The sequence below is a fragment of the Oncorhynchus keta genome, chromosome 27 (genome assembly GCF_023373465.1).
Source record: "Oncorhynchus keta strain PuntledgeMale-10-30-2019 chromosome 27, Oket_V2, whole genome shotgun sequence".
In the NCBI taxonomy this organism is placed as follows: Eukaryota; Metazoa; Chordata; class Actinopteri; order Salmoniformes; family Salmonidae; genus Oncorhynchus; species Oncorhynchus keta.
Genome location: NC_068447.1, coordinates 33,943,485 through 33,964,504, shown reverse-complemented (window position 1 = coordinate 33,964,504; position 21,020 = coordinate 33,943,485). Strand labels below are relative to the sequence as shown.

The 21,020-nt window shown below is 43.1% G+C and overlaps 2 protein-coding genes and 1 long non-coding RNA gene across 8 annotated transcripts; 1 reads left to right on the top strand and 2 right to left on the bottom strand.

The window, feature by feature from the left end:
- Positions 1–17: 17 nt before the first annotated feature.
- On the bottom strand, positions 18–5,848 carry LOC118359839 (small integral membrane protein 29-like). Of its 3 annotated transcripts, none has more exons than XM_035738658.2 (6): positions 5,732–5,844; positions 3,624–3,701; positions 3,227–3,510; positions 3,073–3,098; positions 2,783–2,888; positions 18–1,665 (listed from the first exon to the last, which is right to left on the bottom strand). In XM_035738658.2, exons 3-6 carry the CDS (start codon positions 3,332–3,334, stop codon positions 1,597–1,599), a joined length of 309 nt encoding a protein of 102 aa, XP_035594551.1. In that variant the 5' UTR covers positions 3,335–3,510; positions 3,624–3,701; positions 5,732–5,844; the 3' UTR covers positions 18–1,596. The 3 variants fall into 3 exon arrangements, with proteins under 3 accessions (XP_035594551.1, XP_035594552.1, XP_035594550.1); XM_035738659.2 differs by lacking the exon at positions 5,732–5,844 and adding an exon at positions 3,835–4,989; XM_035738657.2 differs by lacking the exon at positions 3,624–3,701 and having other exon boundaries at positions 5,732–5,848.
- On the top strand, positions 5,004–8,256 carry LOC118359842 (uncharacterized). The gene is made up of 3 exons (XR_008083063.1): positions 5,004–5,401; positions 5,763–5,903; positions 6,855–8,256. It is a non-coding gene; the product is annotated as an uncharacterized LOC118359842 (long non-coding RNA).
- Positions 8,257–8,945: 689 nt separating this feature from the next.
- LOC118359838 (suppressor of cytokine signaling 2-like) lies at positions 8,946–12,436 on the bottom strand. Of its 4 annotated transcripts, none has more exons than XM_052482202.1 (4): positions 11,985–12,435; positions 11,484–11,569; positions 10,889–11,098; positions 8,946–10,587 (listed from the first exon to the last, which is right to left on the bottom strand). In XM_052482202.1, the coding sequence occupies exons 3-4, from the start codon at positions 11,064–11,066 to the stop codon at positions 10,109–10,111; spliced, it is 657 nt and encodes a 218-aa protein (XP_052338162.1). In that variant the 5' UTR covers positions 11,067–11,098; positions 11,484–11,569; positions 11,985–12,435; the 3' UTR covers positions 8,946–10,108. The 4 variants fall into 4 exon arrangements, with proteins under 4 accessions (XP_052338162.1, XP_035594548.1, XP_035594547.1 ...); XM_035738655.2 differs by having other exon boundaries at positions 10,889–11,120; positions 11,985–12,432; XM_035738654.2 differs by lacking the exon at positions 11,484–11,569 and having other exon boundaries at positions 11,985–12,436.
- Between the last annotated feature and the right edge of the window lie 8,584 nt (positions 12,437–21,020).

Here is a 21,020-nt window from a genome sequence, read left to right as displayed (position 1 = left end):
GATTACAAAAGACAGGATAGGAACTCCTTTCCATTTTATTTTTGCTTTACATCCAGACCATCTATAAAAAGTCCATATTCTCACTAAGATGCATACAAGTTTACTTCATGGACAGACAATTAGTGCTTCAATTGAAAAGCAACAAAAATAAATCAGTCTTGAACAAGTGTGCAAAATCTTGATAAGTGATGTCAAAATTACATGTAGAATTTGTATTTTCATCAGTAGTCTATCCTGTATTTTCTTTTCAGAACACACTCCGAATTTTAAATCGAATGCATTGTTTAATGTGCATGGGAATTAACTCCGACTTTATAAATAGTGGAGCGTAATACATAGCTGTTAGCATTCAGGGAAAAAGTCAATTATTCAAGTCAAAAGTCTAAATTCCACATTCAAATGAATGGAAATACATATTTCCCTGTTTAAATTATTGAGTGGACTCCTACATACATATACATGCGCTGATAAGATGGTTAATTTCAAATGGGAGCCTTCATCTCTCATCCTGAATGACATTCACAAATGCAAGGAGGAAAGGTGGGTAACCTAGACTAGAGCACATTATACAAGGATGAATCACTGTTCACTCATTTCTTTACCGACATGAGGTTTCCTGCATACAGTCAGGCCTATGACATTCTTCTGCTAGAAGAACAACAATCCTGTTGCCCTGTCTTCCAGACAGGACATTTTTAGGGCAGTAGTCACAGCTAAATAATGGAGAGGAGTGGGTGGGGTAGGGGAGGCTGGTTCACTATCTACATTCATTGGCCATTATGTGACATCCCAGATACAGCCAGAGGGCTCTCTCTCTCTCTGCACATCCTATTTCTGAATGTGATGTTTGAAACAACTCAAGTGAAACAAAATAGAGAGAGAACAGGAAACAATCTTGCTCTCTCTTCACCACCGTTTTATAATCACATATCTGGATGATGACTAGAAGGAGGTATTACTTTGGTTGCTTTGATAATGGTATTCACAGTGCAACAAACAAGGAAAATTGCAGGACTCAAATTGATTGACTGCACATCTGTGTAACTTATGACATTGAATAGTGAGGGACATATTAACCTAATTTTACACCACTAAAACTAGTAGTACAACGGGAAGCATCCCACCCAAGGTCAAGGCTTTGCTAATCTCACTGGTATAGTACTACTTAAAAGAGTAACAATGGACATTAAGGCAAATGTTGCAGTAACACCCACATAATCATACACACAAACACAGTTAAAAAAATAATGAATAAATAGTCTCAAATAAATAATGTCCACTAGTAGTTAGCCAACATGTCGTGGTTTAGGGTATGGCTTTCGTGAAAACGGGCATGGCTTCAGAGGTTCACATAATAACCAACCTCCCCTTAGCTTAGAGGCTGACGCTGTACAAAGTAAATGCTCCAACAGAGATGGTGATGACTGATGGATGATAATGACAAAGATGATGATGCAAAGTTATGACAGGCTGTTCCCATTTATCATGCTTTTCCTAAAAAAAACTTTATGTTTAATGATTGACAAATCTGGCATCTCAAGGGTTAACTCCACTGATCTGTAGGATGGCACAGATCGATGTCCTGCTCCAACACACTCATGCATGGGCATCTTTCATCAACAGGGGACGTTGCTGCTGGTAGGACCGTGCCCAACCCTTCACCACCTGAAGACACATACTAGATTTTAGATCAACTCATCTTCCTCATTGCTGTTGTATTTGAAGTCAACGCCTTGTGCAAATCTCTCGAGTGACTCACAAAGTGTGCCTAAAGCTGAATTGACTTACACCCATGTTGGAAACAACAGATCAAGCTCCAACAGATCCAGCTTAGAGTTCTTCCCCCACGTGGACGACACAGAGTTTATACCGCACGCAAATGTAAAGTGATAGCATGTCAGGTGAGAAAATTGTCTGGAAGAATCAGATAGAAAGGCATCCAACACGCAGTCAGACTGCTCCGTACTCTAATTCAGATATAAGCGATTATTCTACAGCTCTACTTTCTTGACTGATCTTTATTTGATTTTTTTAATTTACAAACAAAGATGAGCCACAAGTTGCTCCATTTTATACTACTACATCAAAGATACTGGCCAGCGGAGTTTTTAAATTTTTTATATCTCAGTGTTGTTTCCAATGGGAGCAAATTAAGCATAGTGGACAGAACAAGCAAGGAGGTGGGCAGAGCCAAGCACGGGCTTGCAAGATCTTATTGGCCCTTTTTAGCACGCATTTCCATATTTCCATTAGGGAACGCCTTCTCTGTGAAGTGTGAATGTGCAATAACTCAAATTTGCCTTTGGACTCCTCCTAAACAATGCAAGTTCTTGAAACTTTGGCAAATGGTCAAGTCTACAAAACTTAGTGCACGCTGCTCATAAAATATTGTCATTTTGGGAACAGAAAACTGTATTGATATCGAATGTTTCATCGATGAGAACATTTGCACAATGTCAGACAAATGTCATCTAGCTCCATCTTCTCACATTCCCCACCACTGGACTTCCTCTCATCACCATACTTGGTGGTGAGTAGAGGTTCTAAATGGATGCTTCAGATGTATACATCCTTTGAGACATCCGTTTCCTTCCTCTATCTGTGACTACATTACGTTAAAAAAAGGCCTATATTTATGCGTGGCCAATGTCGCCATCTAGTGTTTGTAAAAGTTTCACATTTTATTTTTCGTATGGAATAAAAGTGCCACATAGGGAGGGATCCCAGATGTTACTGCAGCTTATCAATTGATTCATAGACAAAGACGAGGGTTAAATCATACCTTAGTATCTTCCTCTTTCCACAGCATTTCCTGTTCAACTTCATGTAATTCTTCTGAGGGGTCGTAGGTATAGACTGGAAGCAACTGGTGCCGGAGCCTGTCAATTCTAAAACACACAATAGGAAAGGACTATACCGTGACATGGTGACCAATGTAAGAAGACTCTTTTTGGACATTATTGCAGGAATTCTGGGTATTGTTCAAAAGGAGTTGGCCAATTTAATAAGCAACCATACACATGCTGAGAGCAATAAAGAAGAGAATAAAATGAATTCATAAAAGCAAGTTACCTTCTCTTCCTGCGCACATACATCACCTGCAATTAAAGAAAATGTAGTTAAGCTGGTAAAAAACGTTTTTTTTAAAAAGCTGTAGCTCATCAAAGTAGTAATTCTTCACTGTATCGATGTAGGCCAACATGTGATGTCCCTGTTAGCCACTCACCACAGCTGCAGCTATCCCGATAAAGGTGATGAGGAAGAATGGTACCAACACGGAACTGACTGCCACATCCCCGTCTATGATGGCAGGGGGCTGAGTAGTGCTGTTCATTGCATATGTTTGGGTGGAGGGTGGGACAAGCAGCAAATCCCCAGTTGGAGGGAGAAGTTGGGCGGCAGCAGTCCTCTCCTCAACAAGTTAACTCCCAGTTGTTTTTGTCTCATCCTTGTTGTTCATGTGACTTCCACATGGTCTCCTCTTCCTTCACAAATCAGTGTGAAATATGCCTGAGGGAGGTAAAAGACCAAAAGGTCACATGCTGGTAAGGCATATACAAAAGAGGGGAAAAAAGGCAGAGAATTCCTAATCCAGATTTTATATAGATCAGGGCTCAACATACAGGGCTGCCCGCTGGCCAGGGGAGGTTTTGGAAACCCTCCAGGCGAGTAAATCATCCACATCAGTGGCCCGCTTCAGCCTGTGGAAAAAATATTGTAATAATGCTATTTTTCAATCTAGGTTACTGTATAAAAATGATGAAAAAAACAGATGAATTCCTGAAGCTCTTAGTTTGTTATGTAGATTAATAATCACACACGCCCATACACAACCTAGTTTGAGCGGAATAATCCGATGGGGAGCAAGAGCGCGCAGCTCTCAAATGGTTGTCACTTTGAGCAGCTCAAATCAAAGTTTATTGGTCAGGTACAGAGATGTTATAGCAGGTGCAGAAAAGGCTTGTGTTTCTAGCCCCAACAGTGCAGAAATATCTAGAAATACAAATAAATAAGTACACACATAATCCAGAAAATTGAGAAACATCATAATGAGCAAAGTCAGAACAGAAAATAAAAATATATAATGTACATAAATATAATGGTGTGAAAAGACAGTATGGACAGTATATGGATAGAAAAGGTGCGTACAGCAGTAGTTATATAGAATACAGTATATACACCTAAAGTTGGTAAAACAGTATGCAAACTTTATTAAAGTAACCAGTGTTCAATAACTATGTACACAAGGCAGTAAGGTGCAGGGTAAAGTATCGGGTGGTAGCCGGCTAGAATAGTGACTAAGGCTAGTGGTGACTGTTCAACAGTCTGATGGCCTGGAGATAAAAGCTGTTTCTCAGTCTCGCCTTCTAGATGGTACTGGAGTGAACAGGCCGTAGCTCGGATGGCTGTGGTCCTTGATGATCTTCCTGTGACACCGGGTGCTGTAACTGTCCTGGAGGGCAGGCAATGAGCCCCCGGCAATGCGTTGGGCTGTGTTGCGGACAGTGCCGTTTCTGCACCAGGCGGTTATAAAGCCTGACAGGATGCTCTCAATGGTGCATTTGTAGAAGTTTGTGAGGGTCTTAGAGGCCAAGCTCAGCTCAGCTCTATTTACTCTTAGATTTTAAAAAGCTAATTAGAGTCTAAGTAGACATCATACAAGACTACAAATCACTGCAAGCTCCTGCACGTCATCTCTCGCTGACACCTTTGCTAACAGGCATTGTGTCAATTTAAAACGGGCACAAGACAGTTTACAGAATTGCCCATTTAAAAGGAATTTAGCCAATTTATTCATTACTAAATTTAGCTAACATTAGATAGTTAATCCAGCGATTCTTACCTTTACCTCAATTCAGCAGTCTCGTCCAAATCATCATGGCATTTGTAGGTCTTTATGATTGCCACATTATCAGCTAATTATCATTTCATTTTTGGGGGAGTAAATACAGGTCAGTATATTGATAAGTCACCTTGCCCTAGAGAGATGTACACGGTTATCAACACACCATGCCAGGGTAATCCTACACGAAACATAGCCCTTATTTTAGCCGTTTCTAAAATCCCCTATGGGAAGAATCCATTGTGGAAAAACGATTGGAACCATTTCCTTCTTTGACCGCTAGGTTGTATGGGTATTATGACTCATTCTGTGGTACTCTATTTGGATATGCCATACAATTCTATAGTCATGTGATCCACACAATGTCCATACGGGTGGATTTGGGTAAAATGCTGCTCGTGTTGAGATCTGATTTCGTGAAATAACACTCATACAAATAATTTAAAGATTTAGATAAGAAGAATTGAATGAATCTGCGCAGCGCCCAGGGCGACGCACGTGAACAAGCAAAAAAGCTGCTGCTGGCCACCACCACCGCACGAGTCACGACACCGGGTTGTATGATGGCTTTCTAACTACTAGCCACTACTAGTAATCCGATGTTAGCTAGCCTATTATCTTTATTTCTTGGTTCGTTAAAGTTGTTATGCAAGCAATGTCATACATCGTGCGTTTAGCTTATTAAATTGAGCAGCTCTAGCTAGCTAGCTGTCGCATACCAATCTGACAGCACAGCTTATTGGCTGGCGCAGCTCAAGTTATTTTTACATTTGGCTTAATAATTGCAAGTGTTTTAGAAGAGTATCACTTGCGGATAACCACATTGCTAGCTCTAAATTATGTGTCCAATTTACCATGATTAGAAAAGTAGTTATAATGAACACTCACCGAATGTTTTTGCTCCTCTGTCACTGTGAAGCTAACCAGGAAGAAAACAAAATAGCACTTTGATTGACAAGCCAACCCACGAATGCAAGCAATTAGTAACGGATGGAAGCAACCAATGAAACGTCTCTGGAACAAACAGAGGGTGAATGATAGATATGCCCCTGATGTGTCGGTAGGTGTCGCAAAACTCATACTGTACAGCATTCAAGTACTGTCATAGCCACTTAAACTCTTTGGTATACTAGTTATGTATTGTGTTTAGTTTTCATTTTTCTTTTTTGGTGGACAGTTGTATGGTGGGTTGAGATTTCGTTGTAAGGGTGGAATTAATCCTTGACTAGGGTCAATACTTTTTTTCTGGCCAGGTAATAGGATCAAGAAAAACTCCAGAGCCCAATCATATGCAACAATATTGATTTATTTTTCACTGGGCATATTGAGGTGGAAATGCCTTTGTGTTGGAGTAGCTTATGCATGCATGTATGAGGGGCTAGGCATGTATGGGTGCTGGAAGAGGTGGTGGGAGCAGTGAGAGAGTGGAATCTCACAGTATTTCCCTACTTCCAGGAAAAAGACTGCTGGAATTGCAATTCCATTTTTTTTCTGAGTGCAGCTGCCTTTGCGCATCCCTCTCTCACCCTCCATCCCTCTGGCTCTGCACCACCAGTCCCCTCCCCTCACTAGACCCTAGAAAACAGAGAACAAGCTTGTGTAAACAGATGTCTCTTTCTGTCTCATAGGCAGCCAGTTCAGAGAACATTTGAAATTATATTGTAAATTGGGAAAGAGGGATGGAGATGCATGACAATTGGATCATGTAATGGATCATGTTTGGCAATGAATACAAATAACTACAGGCAGACACAATGAGAGAATACATAGGGCTAATAATTGACAATCCTTAGTCAAAATTGGGGGGAAACAAACATGTATTGTGTGAGCCATAGAGTAGGTAGACCATGGTGACTTATGGTGAACATTAGGAAAAATGTGTCATTAGTCAGGGATGGAGAAAGCTACAGGACTGTTTTGCTAGGACTGACTGGAATATGTTCTGAGATTCACCCGATATTATTGGGGAGTTCACCATGTCAGTCTTCCCTGACATTTTCACTGACTACAGGGAACGGATGTCCGTGCACGCCCCTATCCACGTCGAGGGGCTGTGGTGGAGTGGGTCGAGAGCATGGTCCAAACACACCAACACGGTCGTGAAGAAGGCACGACAACGCCTCTTCCCCCTCAAGAGGCTGAAAAGATTTGGCATGGGCCCTCAGATCCTCAAAAAGTTATACAGCTGCATCATTGAAAGCATCTTGACTGGCTACATCACCACTTCGTATGGAAACTGCTTGGCATCCGACTGCAAGGTGCTACAGAGGGTAGTGCGTACAGCCCAATAAATCACTGGGGACGAGCTCCCTGCCATCCAGGACCTCTATACCAGGTGGTGTCAGAGGAAGGCCCTAAAACTTGTCAGACTCCAGCCACCCAAGTCATAGACTGTTTTCCCTGCTACCACATGGGAATCAGTACTGATGCACCAAGTCTGGAACCAACAGGACCCTGTACAGCTTCTATTCCCAAGCTATAATAAGACTGCCAAATAGTTAAATGATTAACCAAATAGCTATCCGGATAATCTGCATTGACCCTTTTTACACTAACTCTTTTGACTCATCACATGCACTGCTGCTACTGTTTATTATTTATCCTGTTGCCTAGTCACTTTATCCCTACCTATATATACATGCAGTATCTACCTCGTACCCCTGCTCATCAACTCAGTACTGGTACCCCGTGTATATGGCCAAGTTATCGTTACTCATTGTGTATTTATTCCTTGTGTTATTATTTTTCTGTTATTTCTATATTTTTCTCTCTACATTGTTGGGAAGGGCCTGTTAGTCCACACCTGTTTATGAAGCATGTGACAAATAACATTTGATTTGATTTTGAGGGGATGGAGAAAGTAAAGAGCAATCATATTTGGCATGAGTAAGTTTGTCCTATTGTAAGACCTCAACTCATGTTGGTTCTGGGGAGATGAAATCATCTTTTTACTTGTGGGTCTAGGTAAACCTAAATGAATTCAATACATGGACATGTACTGTACATGGACTTGTTGCTCTGCTGTTTTTGCTGCAGTTTGAACCTAGAATAATGTGATTATTTGGGCAGTTCTAAAGAGCACTTCTACACTGGAGTAAGAGGATGAACTCTGAAGAAGTATATTTGTGTTTATTCAATCTACAGTAAAAAGGTCATAAATGTATTTTCATTAATCATACCCGCTATTTCAATAATTTACAGAACAGTATGTTATGTTCAAGGTCAGGGTCTTCTAAGGAAGTCCCTTACTGGGAAGTAAGCGGTAGATAAAAGTGTGTAATAACAAAGAACTGTAATAAAGATGTCTATTGAGACAGAAACAGAAGCCATGAATAAATATGGCAAATTATGAAAAGTGATTGTTCAAAATTGTCTTATCCCACACCCTGTCCTTCTCTGTCTGTCCATCTCTCTTCTGCTCTCTGTAGTTGGTGCTTTGAGTGATAATCATCTAGGGGTGAGTTGTGGTTGCAGCAGCCTTCAGGAATCCTTTTTCCAGGAACGGTGAGTCACTCAACAAAAACACACACACTCAGACACACACACACACACCTCTGCATTAGTGATATATCATATGACTACAGCATAAGCCCCAACCTTTTCTGTGCACTCATGCAGTATCTCTCTGTAATGACGTAAGCTGGGAGTGGGGAGATTGTTTTTGTACAATAATCAATGAATGTCCATGTTGAAATGAAAGGAAACACCGGAGAACCTTCACCAGAGAACCTATGGGTGAAGATGGGGTCAAACAGAAACAGGCTTAATCATTCTGGGAAAGGTCAAAGAGGGCTTACAAGTGCAGAACTCCTCCCCCCTCCCCCATCACACACACACACCCTGCAGCAAACACACACACACACACACACCCTGCAGCAAACACACACACACCCTGCAGCAAACACACACACACACTATTGTTCGTAGTTTCTATGGTTTCCTTAAAGAGCACTGCATTTTTCCCTGTCTTTACTTTCCTAGAAAGAGCAGTGAGCTGAAGCTGAGCAAACCAGGTCAAGAGATGAATCAAAATACTGTCATAATGCACCTTTGCTATTCTCAATCTTTCTCAAGAGGCAGATACAGGAACAGGTATAAAATGGGCAGTTATAAAAGATCACATTTTTATTACAAAATGGTTTATCTAAAAACATGTAATTGCTCTGTGGCAAAATCAATAGATAAGGCTTATACTTGATTTTCACATGTAAAAAGCAGAACATTTAATGGAAACACAAATAATGGTCCATTAATTTAGCATATCTTCTAGGTTCATTTGGGTTTATTGTAGCCTCCCATAGGAGGCTTATAGTAACTAATATGTTCTGGAACGTATTCAGTCTAATGACTAAAAACAACAATTCTATATTTAATCATATTCCCTCAAGTCCAAAATTATAAACAAACAGAGACAGTGATTTTTTTTTTACCAATACAAGATTTTAATGCTCCCTGTTAAACAACTTAACCAAAGTATAACCACAAAAAAAAGAGAAAACATGCCACACTCTCTCGCATTGCATTCTTATATTGTTTCAATTGGCCAATTCCCCCGACCTTGAGACATAGATCAGTGATCATCATAAAAAAGAACAACAATATTAATGGAGTTAATTTGGCTACTGTCACACATGAAAACAGATCAATGTCAAATCCAAATAGATCTGCAAAATGGTCACAAATAAACCATGATAGAAAGCACACTCATTTACACATAAGGCAGTGTTGAAGGATATGAGGAAGCTTCACAAGCAGCATTTTGCTGTTTGGTATTGTGTTATTCCTCAGTTCAAGAGATGGTTATTTCAGCATCTCAAAGATCTATAAGGAAACCTAAGTTGGACCTGAAATTGATTACCACAATGACAGTCTTTAAAAAAAAAAAAAAAACCTTAGTGAGATCAGCTAAAACTACACAACCTTGATAATGACCAAGTTACACTCCAGGATTCAGAAAAAAATAGGAATGAATAGGATACTCAGATCAGCCACTTTTGCAGCAAGACTATGGTCCGGAAATCTTTATGATTCATATTAATCAAAAATCCCCCACAATAAAAGCCATGGTATGAGGTGAAATAGTGTATTGTGTTTTTAATTAATGTGGCCCATTTCTAATGCAATAATCTTTCTTCAATACTGTTTATAATGCAATAACAAAGCTCTTTGTATGTTATTTTTTTCAGCACTATATTAGGACATTGATCGAAATTGTCAGATTTAACAGTACAATTCAGGAGTATCAAAAAATCTGATTAACATTTCCTACAACACAAAAGGGTATTCCAGCAAAAAGTCCCGTAGCCGCCTAGGCAAGGGTAAGTCCTGGTGACAGCGAGAATGCTGGTTGATAGTGATGCGGCAAAGGTGCTGGAGACTAGGGGAGACTTTATGGAGGGGCCGGGTGAGTTTGAGCTGCAGAGTTTTCTCTGTAGGGACCGAAGGGTTACCCCCCCCTGTGTCATTTTGAGTGGCCAGATGCTTGTAAGTCAGGGCATAGTGCTGCACCAGATCTACAGCACCCTCAAACCGCCGCAGTCGTGGCCGTGCCACAATTACAGAGTCGAAGCCAAACATACCAGTGGCGTGCTCTATACGGAGGTGTGTGGGGCCAAGGCTGGTCTTCACAGACAGGGTGAGGAGGTATCCCTGGTAGGAGCTGTCCCGCAAAAGAAAAGTCCCCTCTGGAGCATCAATCAGAACCTGCTTAGCCTGAGCAGCTGTCAGGGGGCCCCAGTACCAGCCTGCAAAACACACAGAGGGGAGCATGAGCAAGAGGGAGAGGGACATGCAGCTGGAAATATTAGACGCATAAGTGTGCAATACGTTTAATCTGTCAAACATTCCTTACATAATGTCATCTGAATGTAAATGTTAGGCTACATTCATGTCAGATATAAAGTTGACATTTCAATCGGCTGTAGGTCTAATGCAATATGGTTGTTGTCTGAGCATTCTAAGGAGACAGAAAATGTGTTCACAGACAGCTGACTACAATAGTCCATAAATCGAAATGTAGGCCTACAATTACGAAAATACGCCAACCTGACTCCTGAAGGTGAGACATGGCTCTTTGCAACCGTGCGGCATCCTCTCTTGACTCAATTCGACGTGGCACCAGCTCGCTGTCCTTTAGCCAGACTGCATTGAGCGATTTGTCGGGGGCACTGGTCGGAATAATCATTGGGCCTGAAGGCAATGGTACCCCGGAGGATTTGGGCATCCGATGGTTCTCAATCTGTTTTAGACACCTAGCTGTATATATCCCATCCAAAGTCTTAAAAAGAACGTTAACATACACACAAATCAACTAAAGATCATACATACAAATTGATAGGAGCCTAATCAGTTGTATAAAAATGATTTAAAGAATTTCCATTTCCAAAAGCCAGACATTGTGACGCCTTAGCCCTATAAATGAACTTGTGTTTGCATCACTCCATGATTTGAATAATTTGCTGTGTTGAATAGCCAATGCGTCCTATGTGTCCAAATAATTCCACTCACTACATGAACTACTATGGTCGTTTGTCAAATCTTAATGGAAAATACAGTATGTCTTAGACTAAAGTTGTAGGCTCACATCTAGGCCTATAATTATTTTTATAAAATCGGTTTTTGAAATGGGGCTATTTCTCACCTTTACGAGCCTAAGTGCGTTCTTGAAATCCCCAGAGGTCTAACCATTGAAATAGCCTTTTCAGAAGATCTTCTGCAGCCTAACTCCTAGAACCAAATGACGCTAATTAGGAATATTTCACGTTTTTCACAGTTTATTTAAATGTTTCACCATTCTACATGAAAGTGGCCTAGTTTGCGCTACGGTAATCTGGATACATCCTATAGCCAAACATAGACTTCATCGCCGATAGCCAATATAGAACATGCAATGAGATTCAGTAGCTTACTACTTAAGATTATGTTGAGTAAAGTGTGATGTGATTGTATTAAAAAATGATTAATAGGCTAAATGCTGCGAACAAAATATGATGCCGAATCTCTCAATTCACGTCTTCTTGGCGCATAAACCACTTTTTGGCATAGAAACCGCATTACAATAAGGCTTATTCTGTATTGGAGAACATACATTCAATAACGCAGAACATTTATATTGGCTGCTGCAACTGATCATTCATTTTACCTGCACTGGTTAAACAGTTCATGTCCTCAGCAATTCAAACTGAAGCCTTGAGCCACACAGCGCTACGAAAGATCTGGAGCACTTGTTTGGTATCCTGCATGATGTATGATATTTTCAGGGATATATTAAACAAACAATCCACAATATGTCACGAGCTGCCCTCTAAATGCACGACCTGGCAGTCTATCAGTGTGTACTCTTTACCAGTCTAGGGTCTGGGCACTGAGTTTTTTCGTTTTACATTGTTTCCTTTCCTAGTTTTCCTTGTTGACGGAGCGCTCGTCTTTCCAGGAACATTCCCAGAAAGAGGGGTCACGTGTGCATGATATGGTCTCATTTCCACCAATCCATGGCCCAAACGATGAAGTCACCCACAGCCAAAGACGGAGCGGAAAGCGGTCTAAGGCCCACTGAAAGGTCCATTCCGTAAAATGTCCGATACGGCTTTACATTATAGCTCGGAATAGTGATAATAACATGGTAAAAATGCATAGCCTATTTACTTATAATGACCTATTAATGAATTTCAGTAGGCTATAATTATGTTCTTATTTCATGGAAATAAATACACCATACAGCTTTCCAAAATAATGGAAATACCAACATAAAGTGTCTTAATAGGTGGTTGTGCCACCAGAACAGCTTCAAGGCGCCTTGGCATAAATTCTACAAGTGTCTGGAACTCTATTAAAAGGATGCAACAACCATTCTTTCACGTGAAATGCCATAATTTGGTGTTTTGTTGATGGTGGTGGAAAACATTGTCTCTGCGTTGTTACAGAATTTCCCATAAGTGGTCATTTGGCTTGAGATCTGATGACAGAGACAGCCATGGCATATGGTTTACATAGTTTTCATGCTCATCAATCAAACCATTCAGTAACGACTCATGCCCTGTGGATGGGGGTACAGTTCGAACTACTAATCTTGAAAATGACTCTCTCCAGAAATAAGTCTCTCACTGTTGCCGCCTGCTACCGACCCTCCTCAGCACCCAGCTGTGCCCTGGACACCATTTGTGTCCTGGACACCATTTGTGAATTGATTGCCCCCCATCTAGCTTCAGAGTTTGTTCTGTTAGGTGACCTAAACTGTGCTTCTACACCTGCATTGCTTGCTGTTTGGGGTTTTAGGCTGGGTTTCTGTACAGCACTTTGAGATATCAGCTGATGTACGAAGGGCTATATAAATAACATTTGATTGATTGATTGATTGATATGCTTAACACCCCGGCAGTCCTACAATCTAAGCTAGATGCCCTCAATCTCACACAAATCATCAAGGAACCCACCAGGTACAACCCTAAATCTGTAAACAAGGGCACCCTCATAGACGTCATCCTGACCAACTGGCCCTCCAAATACACCTCCGCTGTCTTCAACCAGGATCTCAGCAATCACTGCCTCATTGCCTGTATCCGCTACGGAGCCGCAGTCAAACGACCACCCCTCATCACTGTCAAACGCTCCCTAAAACACTTCTGTGAGCAGGCCTTTCTAATCGACCTGGCCCGGGTATCCTGGAAGGACATTGACCTCATCCCGTCAGTTGAGGATGCCTGGTCATTCTTTAAGAGTAACTTCCTCACCATTTTAGATAAGCACTGACCATCTGTAACGAACTTCGTCTGTCGTTTGAAGAGAGTCAGACCGAAATGCAGCGTGTAGGTTACTCATGACTTTTAATGAAGATAATGCGGTACATGAAATAACGGAAAATACAAAAACAACAAACGAGTGAAACTAATTACAGCCTATCTGGTGACTAACACAGAGACAGGTACAATCACCCACGAAATACAACACGCACTCAGGCTGCCTAAATACGGTTCCCAATCCGGAGACAACGAGAATCAGCTGACTCCAATCGCCTCAGGCAGCCAAGCCTAACTAGACACACCCCTAATAATACACACTCCCAATTAATACAAACCCCAATACGAAATACAACATATAAACCCATGTCACACCCTGGCCTACCCAAACATATAACAAAAACACAAGATACAATGACCAAGGCGTGACAGAACCCCCCTAAGGTGCGGACTCCGGGACGCACCTCAAGAGCATAGGGAGGGTCCGGGTGGGCGTCTGTCCATGGTGGCGGTTCTGGCTCGGGACGTGGACCCCACTCCATAAATGTCCTAGTTCCTCCCCTTCGCGTCCTAGGATAATCCACCTTCTCCGCCGACCATGGCCTAATAGTCCTCACCCTGATCCCCACATAACTGAGGGGCAGCTCGGGACCGAGGGGCAGCTCGGGACCGAGGGGCAGCTCGGGACAGAGGGGCAGCTCGGGACAGAGGGGCAGCTCGGGACAGAGGGGCAGCTCGGGCAGACTGGGAGCACTGGCGGCGCTGGGCAGACTGGCGGCGCTGGGCAGACTGGCGGCACTGGCGGCGCTGGGCAGACTGGCACTTCTGGCGGATCCTGGCAGACTGGTGACGCTGGGCCGACTGGCGGCGCTGGGCAGACAGGAGACTCCGGCAGCGCAGGAGAGGAGAAAAGCTCTGGCTGCGCTAAACAGGCGAGGCGCACTGGACGCGCTGGGCCGATAAGCACTGGCGGCGCTGGACAGACAGGAGACTCCGGCAGCGCAGGAGAGGAGAAAGGCACTGGCTGCGCTGAACAGGCGAGGCGCACTGGAGGCCTGGTGCGTGGTGCTGGAACTGGTGGTACTGGCGCGAGGACACGCACAGGAAGCCTGGTGCGGGGAGTTGCTACCGGAGGACTGGTGTGTAGAGGTGGCTCTGGATAGACCGGACCGTGCAGGCGCACTGGAGCTCTTGAGCACCGAGCCTGCCCAAGCTTACCTGGCTCGAATGCCCACTCTAGCCCGGCCAATAGGAAGGGCTGGTATGTGCCGCACCGGGCTATGCTCCCGCACTGAAAACACTGTGCGCTCCATAGCATAACCGGTGCCTGCCCGGTCTCTCTAGCCCAACGGTGAGCACAGGAGTATGCGCAGGTCTCCTACCTGGCATAACTATTCTCCCTTCTAGCTCCCCCAATAATTTTTTGGGCTGCTTTTCCGGTTTCCTTGCCAACCGTGTTCCTCGTATCTTCGGCTCCTATCTCCCGGCTCTCCTTAGTGCCTCCACCTGTTCCCATGGGAGGCGATCTCTTCCGGCCAATATCTCCTCCCAAGTGTAACAACCTTTACCATCCAACACGTCTTCCCATGTCTATTCTCCAAATAATTCATTCTCCCTTTGCTGCTCCAGCTGTCGCTGCCTGTTTAAACCAGCGCTTCTCCGTTTTTCCCGGCGTGTCTTTTTCTTTGAATCGATTCCCCTGTAGCCTTCTTCGCACTGCTGTAGGGAATCCCAGGCGGGCTCCTGCACTCGCTCTGGGTCGGCCGCCCACCTGTCGATTTCTTCCCAGTCGTATATTCCTTGCTTCTGTTGTCCATAACGTCCTCCTTTAGATCCTGCCAGTTCACACGCTGCTCGGTCTGTGAATGGTGGGTGATTCTGTAACGAACTTCGTCTGTCGTTTGAAGAGAGTCAGACCGAAATGCAGCGTGTAGGTTACTCATGACTTTTAATGAAGATAATGCGGTACATGAAATAACGGAAAATACAAAAACAACAAACGAGTGAAACTAATTACAGCCTATCTGGTGACTAACACAGAGACAAGTACAATCACCCACGAAATACAACGCGCACTCAGGCTGCCTAAATACGGTTCCCAATCCGAGACAACGAGAATCAGCTGACTCCAATTAGGAATCGCCTCAGGCAGCCAAGCCTAACTAGACACACCCCTAATAATACACACTCCCAATTAATACAAACCCCAATACGAAATACAACATATAAACCCATGTCACACCCTGGCCTACCCAAACATATAACAAAAACACAAGATACAATGACCAAGGCGTGACACCATCTCGAATCCCACCGTACCTTCTCCGCTGTGCAATCTGGTTTCCGAGCCGGTCACGGGTGCACCTCAGCCACGCTCAAGGTACTAAACGATATCATAACCGCCATCGATAAAAGACAGTACTGTGCAGCCGTCTTCATCGACCTTGCCAAGGCTTTCGACTCGGTCAATCACCATATTCTTATCGGCAGACTCAGTAGCCTCGGTTTTTCAGATGACTGCCTTGCCTGGTTCACCAATTACTTTGCAGACAGAGTTCAGTGTGTCAAATCGGAGGGCATGCTGTCCGGTCCTCTGGAAGTCTCTATGGGGGTGCCACAAGGTTCAATCCTCGGGCCGACTCTTTTTTCTGTATATATCAATGATGTTGCTCTTGCTGCGGGCGATTCCCTGATCCACCTCTACGCAGATGACACAATTCTATATACTTCCGTCCCGTTCTTGGACACTGTGCTATCTAACCTCCAAACGAGCTTCAATGCCATACAACACTCCTTCCGTGGCCTCCAACTGCTCTTAAACGCTAGTAAAACCAAATGCATGCTTTTCAACCGTTCGCTGCCTGCACCCGCACGCCTGACCAGCATCACCACCCTGGATGGTTCCAACCTTGAATATGTGGACATCAATAAGTACCTAGGTGTCTGGCTAGACTGTAAACTCTCCTTCCAGACTCATATCAAACATCTCCAATCGAAAATCAAATCAAGAGTCGTCTTTCTATTCCACAACAAAGCCTCCTTCACTCACGCCGCCAAACTTACCCTAGTAAAACTGACTATCCTACCAATCCTCAACTTCGGCTTCCAACACTCTACTCAGCAAACTGGATGCAGTTATCACTGTGCCATCCGTTTTGTCACTAAAGCACCTTATACCACCCACCACTGCGACTTGTATGCTCTAGTCGGCTGGCCCTCACTACATATTCGTCGCCAGACCCACTGGCTCCAGGTCATCTACAAGTCCATGCTAGGTAAAGCTCCGCCTTATCTCAGTTCACTGGTCACGATGGCAACACCCATCCGTAGCATGCGCTCCAGCAGGTGTATCTCACTGATCATCCCTAAAGCCAACACCTCATTTGGCCGCCTTTCGTTCCAGTTCTCTGCTGCCTGTGACTGGAACGAATTGCAAAAATCGCTGAAGTTGGAGACTTCAAGTGTATGACAGCTAACCGATCGCTGCAGCTGTACATAGTCTATCGGCAAATAGCCCACCCATTTTTACCTACCTCATCCCCACACTGTTTTTATTTATTTACTTTTCTGCTCTTTTGCACACCAATATAAGATGTACACCTGTACATGACCATCTGATCATTTATCACTCTAGTGTTAATCTGCAAAATTGTAATTATTCGCCTACCTCATGCCTTTTGCACACAATGTATATAGACTCCACTTTTTTTTTTCCTATTGTGTTATTGACTTGTTAATTTTTTACTCCATGTGTAACTCTGTGTTGTCTGCTCACACTGCTATGCTTTATCTTGGCCAGGTCGAAGTTGCAAATGAGAACTTGTTCTCAACTAGCCTACCTGGTTAAATAAAGGTGAAATAAAATAAAATTTTAAAAAATCCACTCCCATCAGGATAGAAAGATTCACCATACAGTAAGTAGGCTGAAGGTGATCACTAGAATGGCTGTGTATTTACTAGCGTTTACCTTGCCCTCTAAGCGGTTGAGTAAACCTAAACCATGCCAGGAAAATGCACCCCACCACCATAACCAAGCCGCCAGAACCCTCATTTACTCAAGTGTTTCCATTATTTTGTCAGTTAGCCTACCCGTACTGTGTGCATGTATAGACGATAAACAATACTACTTGGAATTGGTTTTTACCTAAATCAAATAAAAGTTTATTGGTCGTGTACACCGTTTAACAGATGTTATAGCGGGTGCAGCGAAATGGTTATGTTACTGGCTCCTAACAATGCAGTAAAATGTAAATCAAGTAGGCATACACAAGTAATAATAATAATAACAATGTTTCATAGCCTACCTTATATCACATTTGAGGATGAGGGTTGGCAAATGATCCTTACCATTATGCTTTGTTACACAATTATCTGTTACAAAATCCTCTTGTTCTTGCATACTTTATTTTTTCTATAGCCTTAGTCAGACATTCTTATGAAACATTTACATTAATTGCATATTTTCAGGACAAATTTAAGCAACGTTGGCGTGGATTTTAATGTAGGCATAGAGTACAGTCAAATCTGTGCATAATTTATATACACTGCTCAAAAAAATAAAGGGAACACTTAAACAACACAATGTAACTCCAAGTCAATCACACTTCTGTGAAATCAAACTGTCCACTTAGGAAGCAACACTGATTGACAATAAATTTCACATGCTGTTGTGCAAATGGAATAGACAACAGGTGGAACTTATAGGCAATTAGCAAGATACCCCCCAATAAAGGAGTGGTTCTGCAGGTGGTGACCACAGACCACTTCTCAGTTCCTATGCTTCCTGGTCACTTTTGAATGCTGGCGGTGCTTTCACTCTAGTGGTAGCATGAGACGGAGTCTACAACCCACACAAGAGGCTCAGGTAGTGCAGCTCATCCAGGATGGCACATCAATGCGAGCTGTGGCAAGAAGGTTTGCTGTGTCTGTCAGCGTAGTGTCCAGAGCATGGAGGCACTACCAGGAGACAGGCCAGTACATCAGGAGATGTGGAGGAGGCCGTAGGAGGGCAACAACCCAGCAACGGGACCGCTACCTCCGCCTTTGTGCAAGGAGGAGCACTGCCAGAGCCCTGCAAAATGACCTCCAGCAGGCCACAAATGTGCATGTGTCTGCTCAATCGGTCAGAAACAGACTCCATGAGGGTGGTATGAGGGCTCAACGTCCACAGGTGGGGGTTGTGCTTACAGCCCAACACCGTACAGGACGTTTGGCATTTGCCAGAGAACACCAAGACTGGCAAATTCGCCACTGGCGCCCTGTGCTCTTCACAGATGAAAGCAGGTTCACACTGAGCACATGTGACAGACGTGACAGAGTCTGGAGACGCCGTGGAGAACGTTCTGCTGCCTGCAACATCCTCCAGTATGACCGGTTTGGCGGTGGGTCAGTCATGGTGTGGGGTGGCATTTCTTTGGGGGGCCGCACAGCCCTCCATGTGCTCGCCAGAGGTAGCCTGACTGCCATTAGGTACTGAGATGATATCCTCAGACCCCTTGTGAGACCATATGCTGGTGCGGTTGGCCCTGGGTTCCTCCTAATGCAAGACAATGCTAGACCTCATGTGGCTGGAGTGTGTCAGCAGTTCCTGCAGAGGAAGGCATTGATGCTATGGACTGGCCCGCCCGTTCTCCAGACCTGAATCCAATTGAGCACATCTGGGACATCATGTCTCGCTCCATCCACCAACACCACGTTGCACCACAGACTGTCCAGGAGTTGGCGGATGCTTTAGTCCAGGTCTGGGAGGAGATCTGTTAGGAGACCATCCACCACCTCATCAGGAGCATGCCCTGGCGTTGCAGGGAGGTCATACAGGCACGTGGAGGCCACACACACTACTGAGCCTCACTTACATCAAAGTTGGATCAGCCTGTAGTGTGGTTTTCCACTTTAATTTTGAGTGTGACTCCAAATCCAGACCTCCATGGGTTGATACATTTGATTTCCATTGATAATTTTGTGTGATTTTGTTGTCAGCACATTCAACTATGTAAAGAAATAAGTATGTAATAAGAATATTTCATTCATTCAGATCTGGGATGTGTTATTTTAGTGTTCCCTTTATTTATTTTTAGCAGTGTATATATACCAGGCCCCTAGGTGCGCACTGTGTAGTCTGATACTGCTGTCAGACTACAACCTATCCCGCAAACGAAAATCCTCAATCAAGCAATCCACGCTGTAGAATTTGCGTCCGGCCATGCACTGCACATTACGGTATCACGCGGAATATTTTGACAGGGAGAGAAGCTCTGATCTCTGAACCACTTCTAAACAGATTGTGTCGGCAGTGAATTGTGTGATGATGATGTGATATGTTTATATCCAGTAACGTCATTCATTGTATGGACTTTGTTGACACTTTTTCTTGTTTCAATTCGGTATCAACACGCATCACACGCGGAAACACGTGCCTCCCAGGCGGTCGTTCGGTTAAACCCTTTTCAGTGATTGAGACTCCACATACAGCAACTATGATTGCATTTGGATGTAAAGAAATAGGCCAAAAATACAGACTTGCAGCAAAGAAACATCTAAAAGTATAAAGACACTGATGAAAAACCATGATTGGATTTTTCTAATAATTATAACCTATTGTCAAATATGATCATGTAAAATATTTCAATGGATTTTAATTGAAGAGCTAACCATGTCATAATATGTCAATACAGCTGATATAACTTGTCATACATACCCTGTTATAATATGATCACTGTCTTGACACATACTGCATATTGTGACATATATTGTGTTACTTTATGGCTGGTTATGACACCTACATCAGTGTCAAAGCCCACAAAACCTACCACACAAGGCAAAATATTATATTACACCATAGCCTACATGTCAACAGTATGTTTGTTGTATGTATGCTTTTTTTTAATAACCATATTAAATTCTCATTGTAATTGCGCAGACATTGATGTCAGACATGCACATACCCCAATGCTCTGTTGCTGATGACTGGGATGAATGCAGGAGCAGATTTCAGGAGTAGGACCAGACACCCTATTTTTGACTGATGACTGATATAAGGGAATGTACGTGGTAGGCCGATCTGGCTTCTATGATTATGATGGTCATAATGCTTCTTGACAGTGTCATAAAGTGTATATTTTTTGGTCCATGTAAAATGACAACGGATGTCATAAAGTGTATTTTCTACAAGTTACTTAAAATATGATGAAAAAAACATGACTGCAAAGAATTCATTACAAAAACAACAAAGGATTTAAAAAACAAACTTTAAAACGGATGGAAACTTCTTGGCAGGGATTTTTTTTTCTTCAATAAATGTGGGTTTTGACACTCTTATATACAGCTGAATTTGGAAGTTTACATACACCTTAGCCAAATACATTTAAACTCAGTTTTTCACAATTCCTAACATTTAGTGAAGTGCACCAGTCCCTCCTGCAGCAACGCACCCCCACAACATG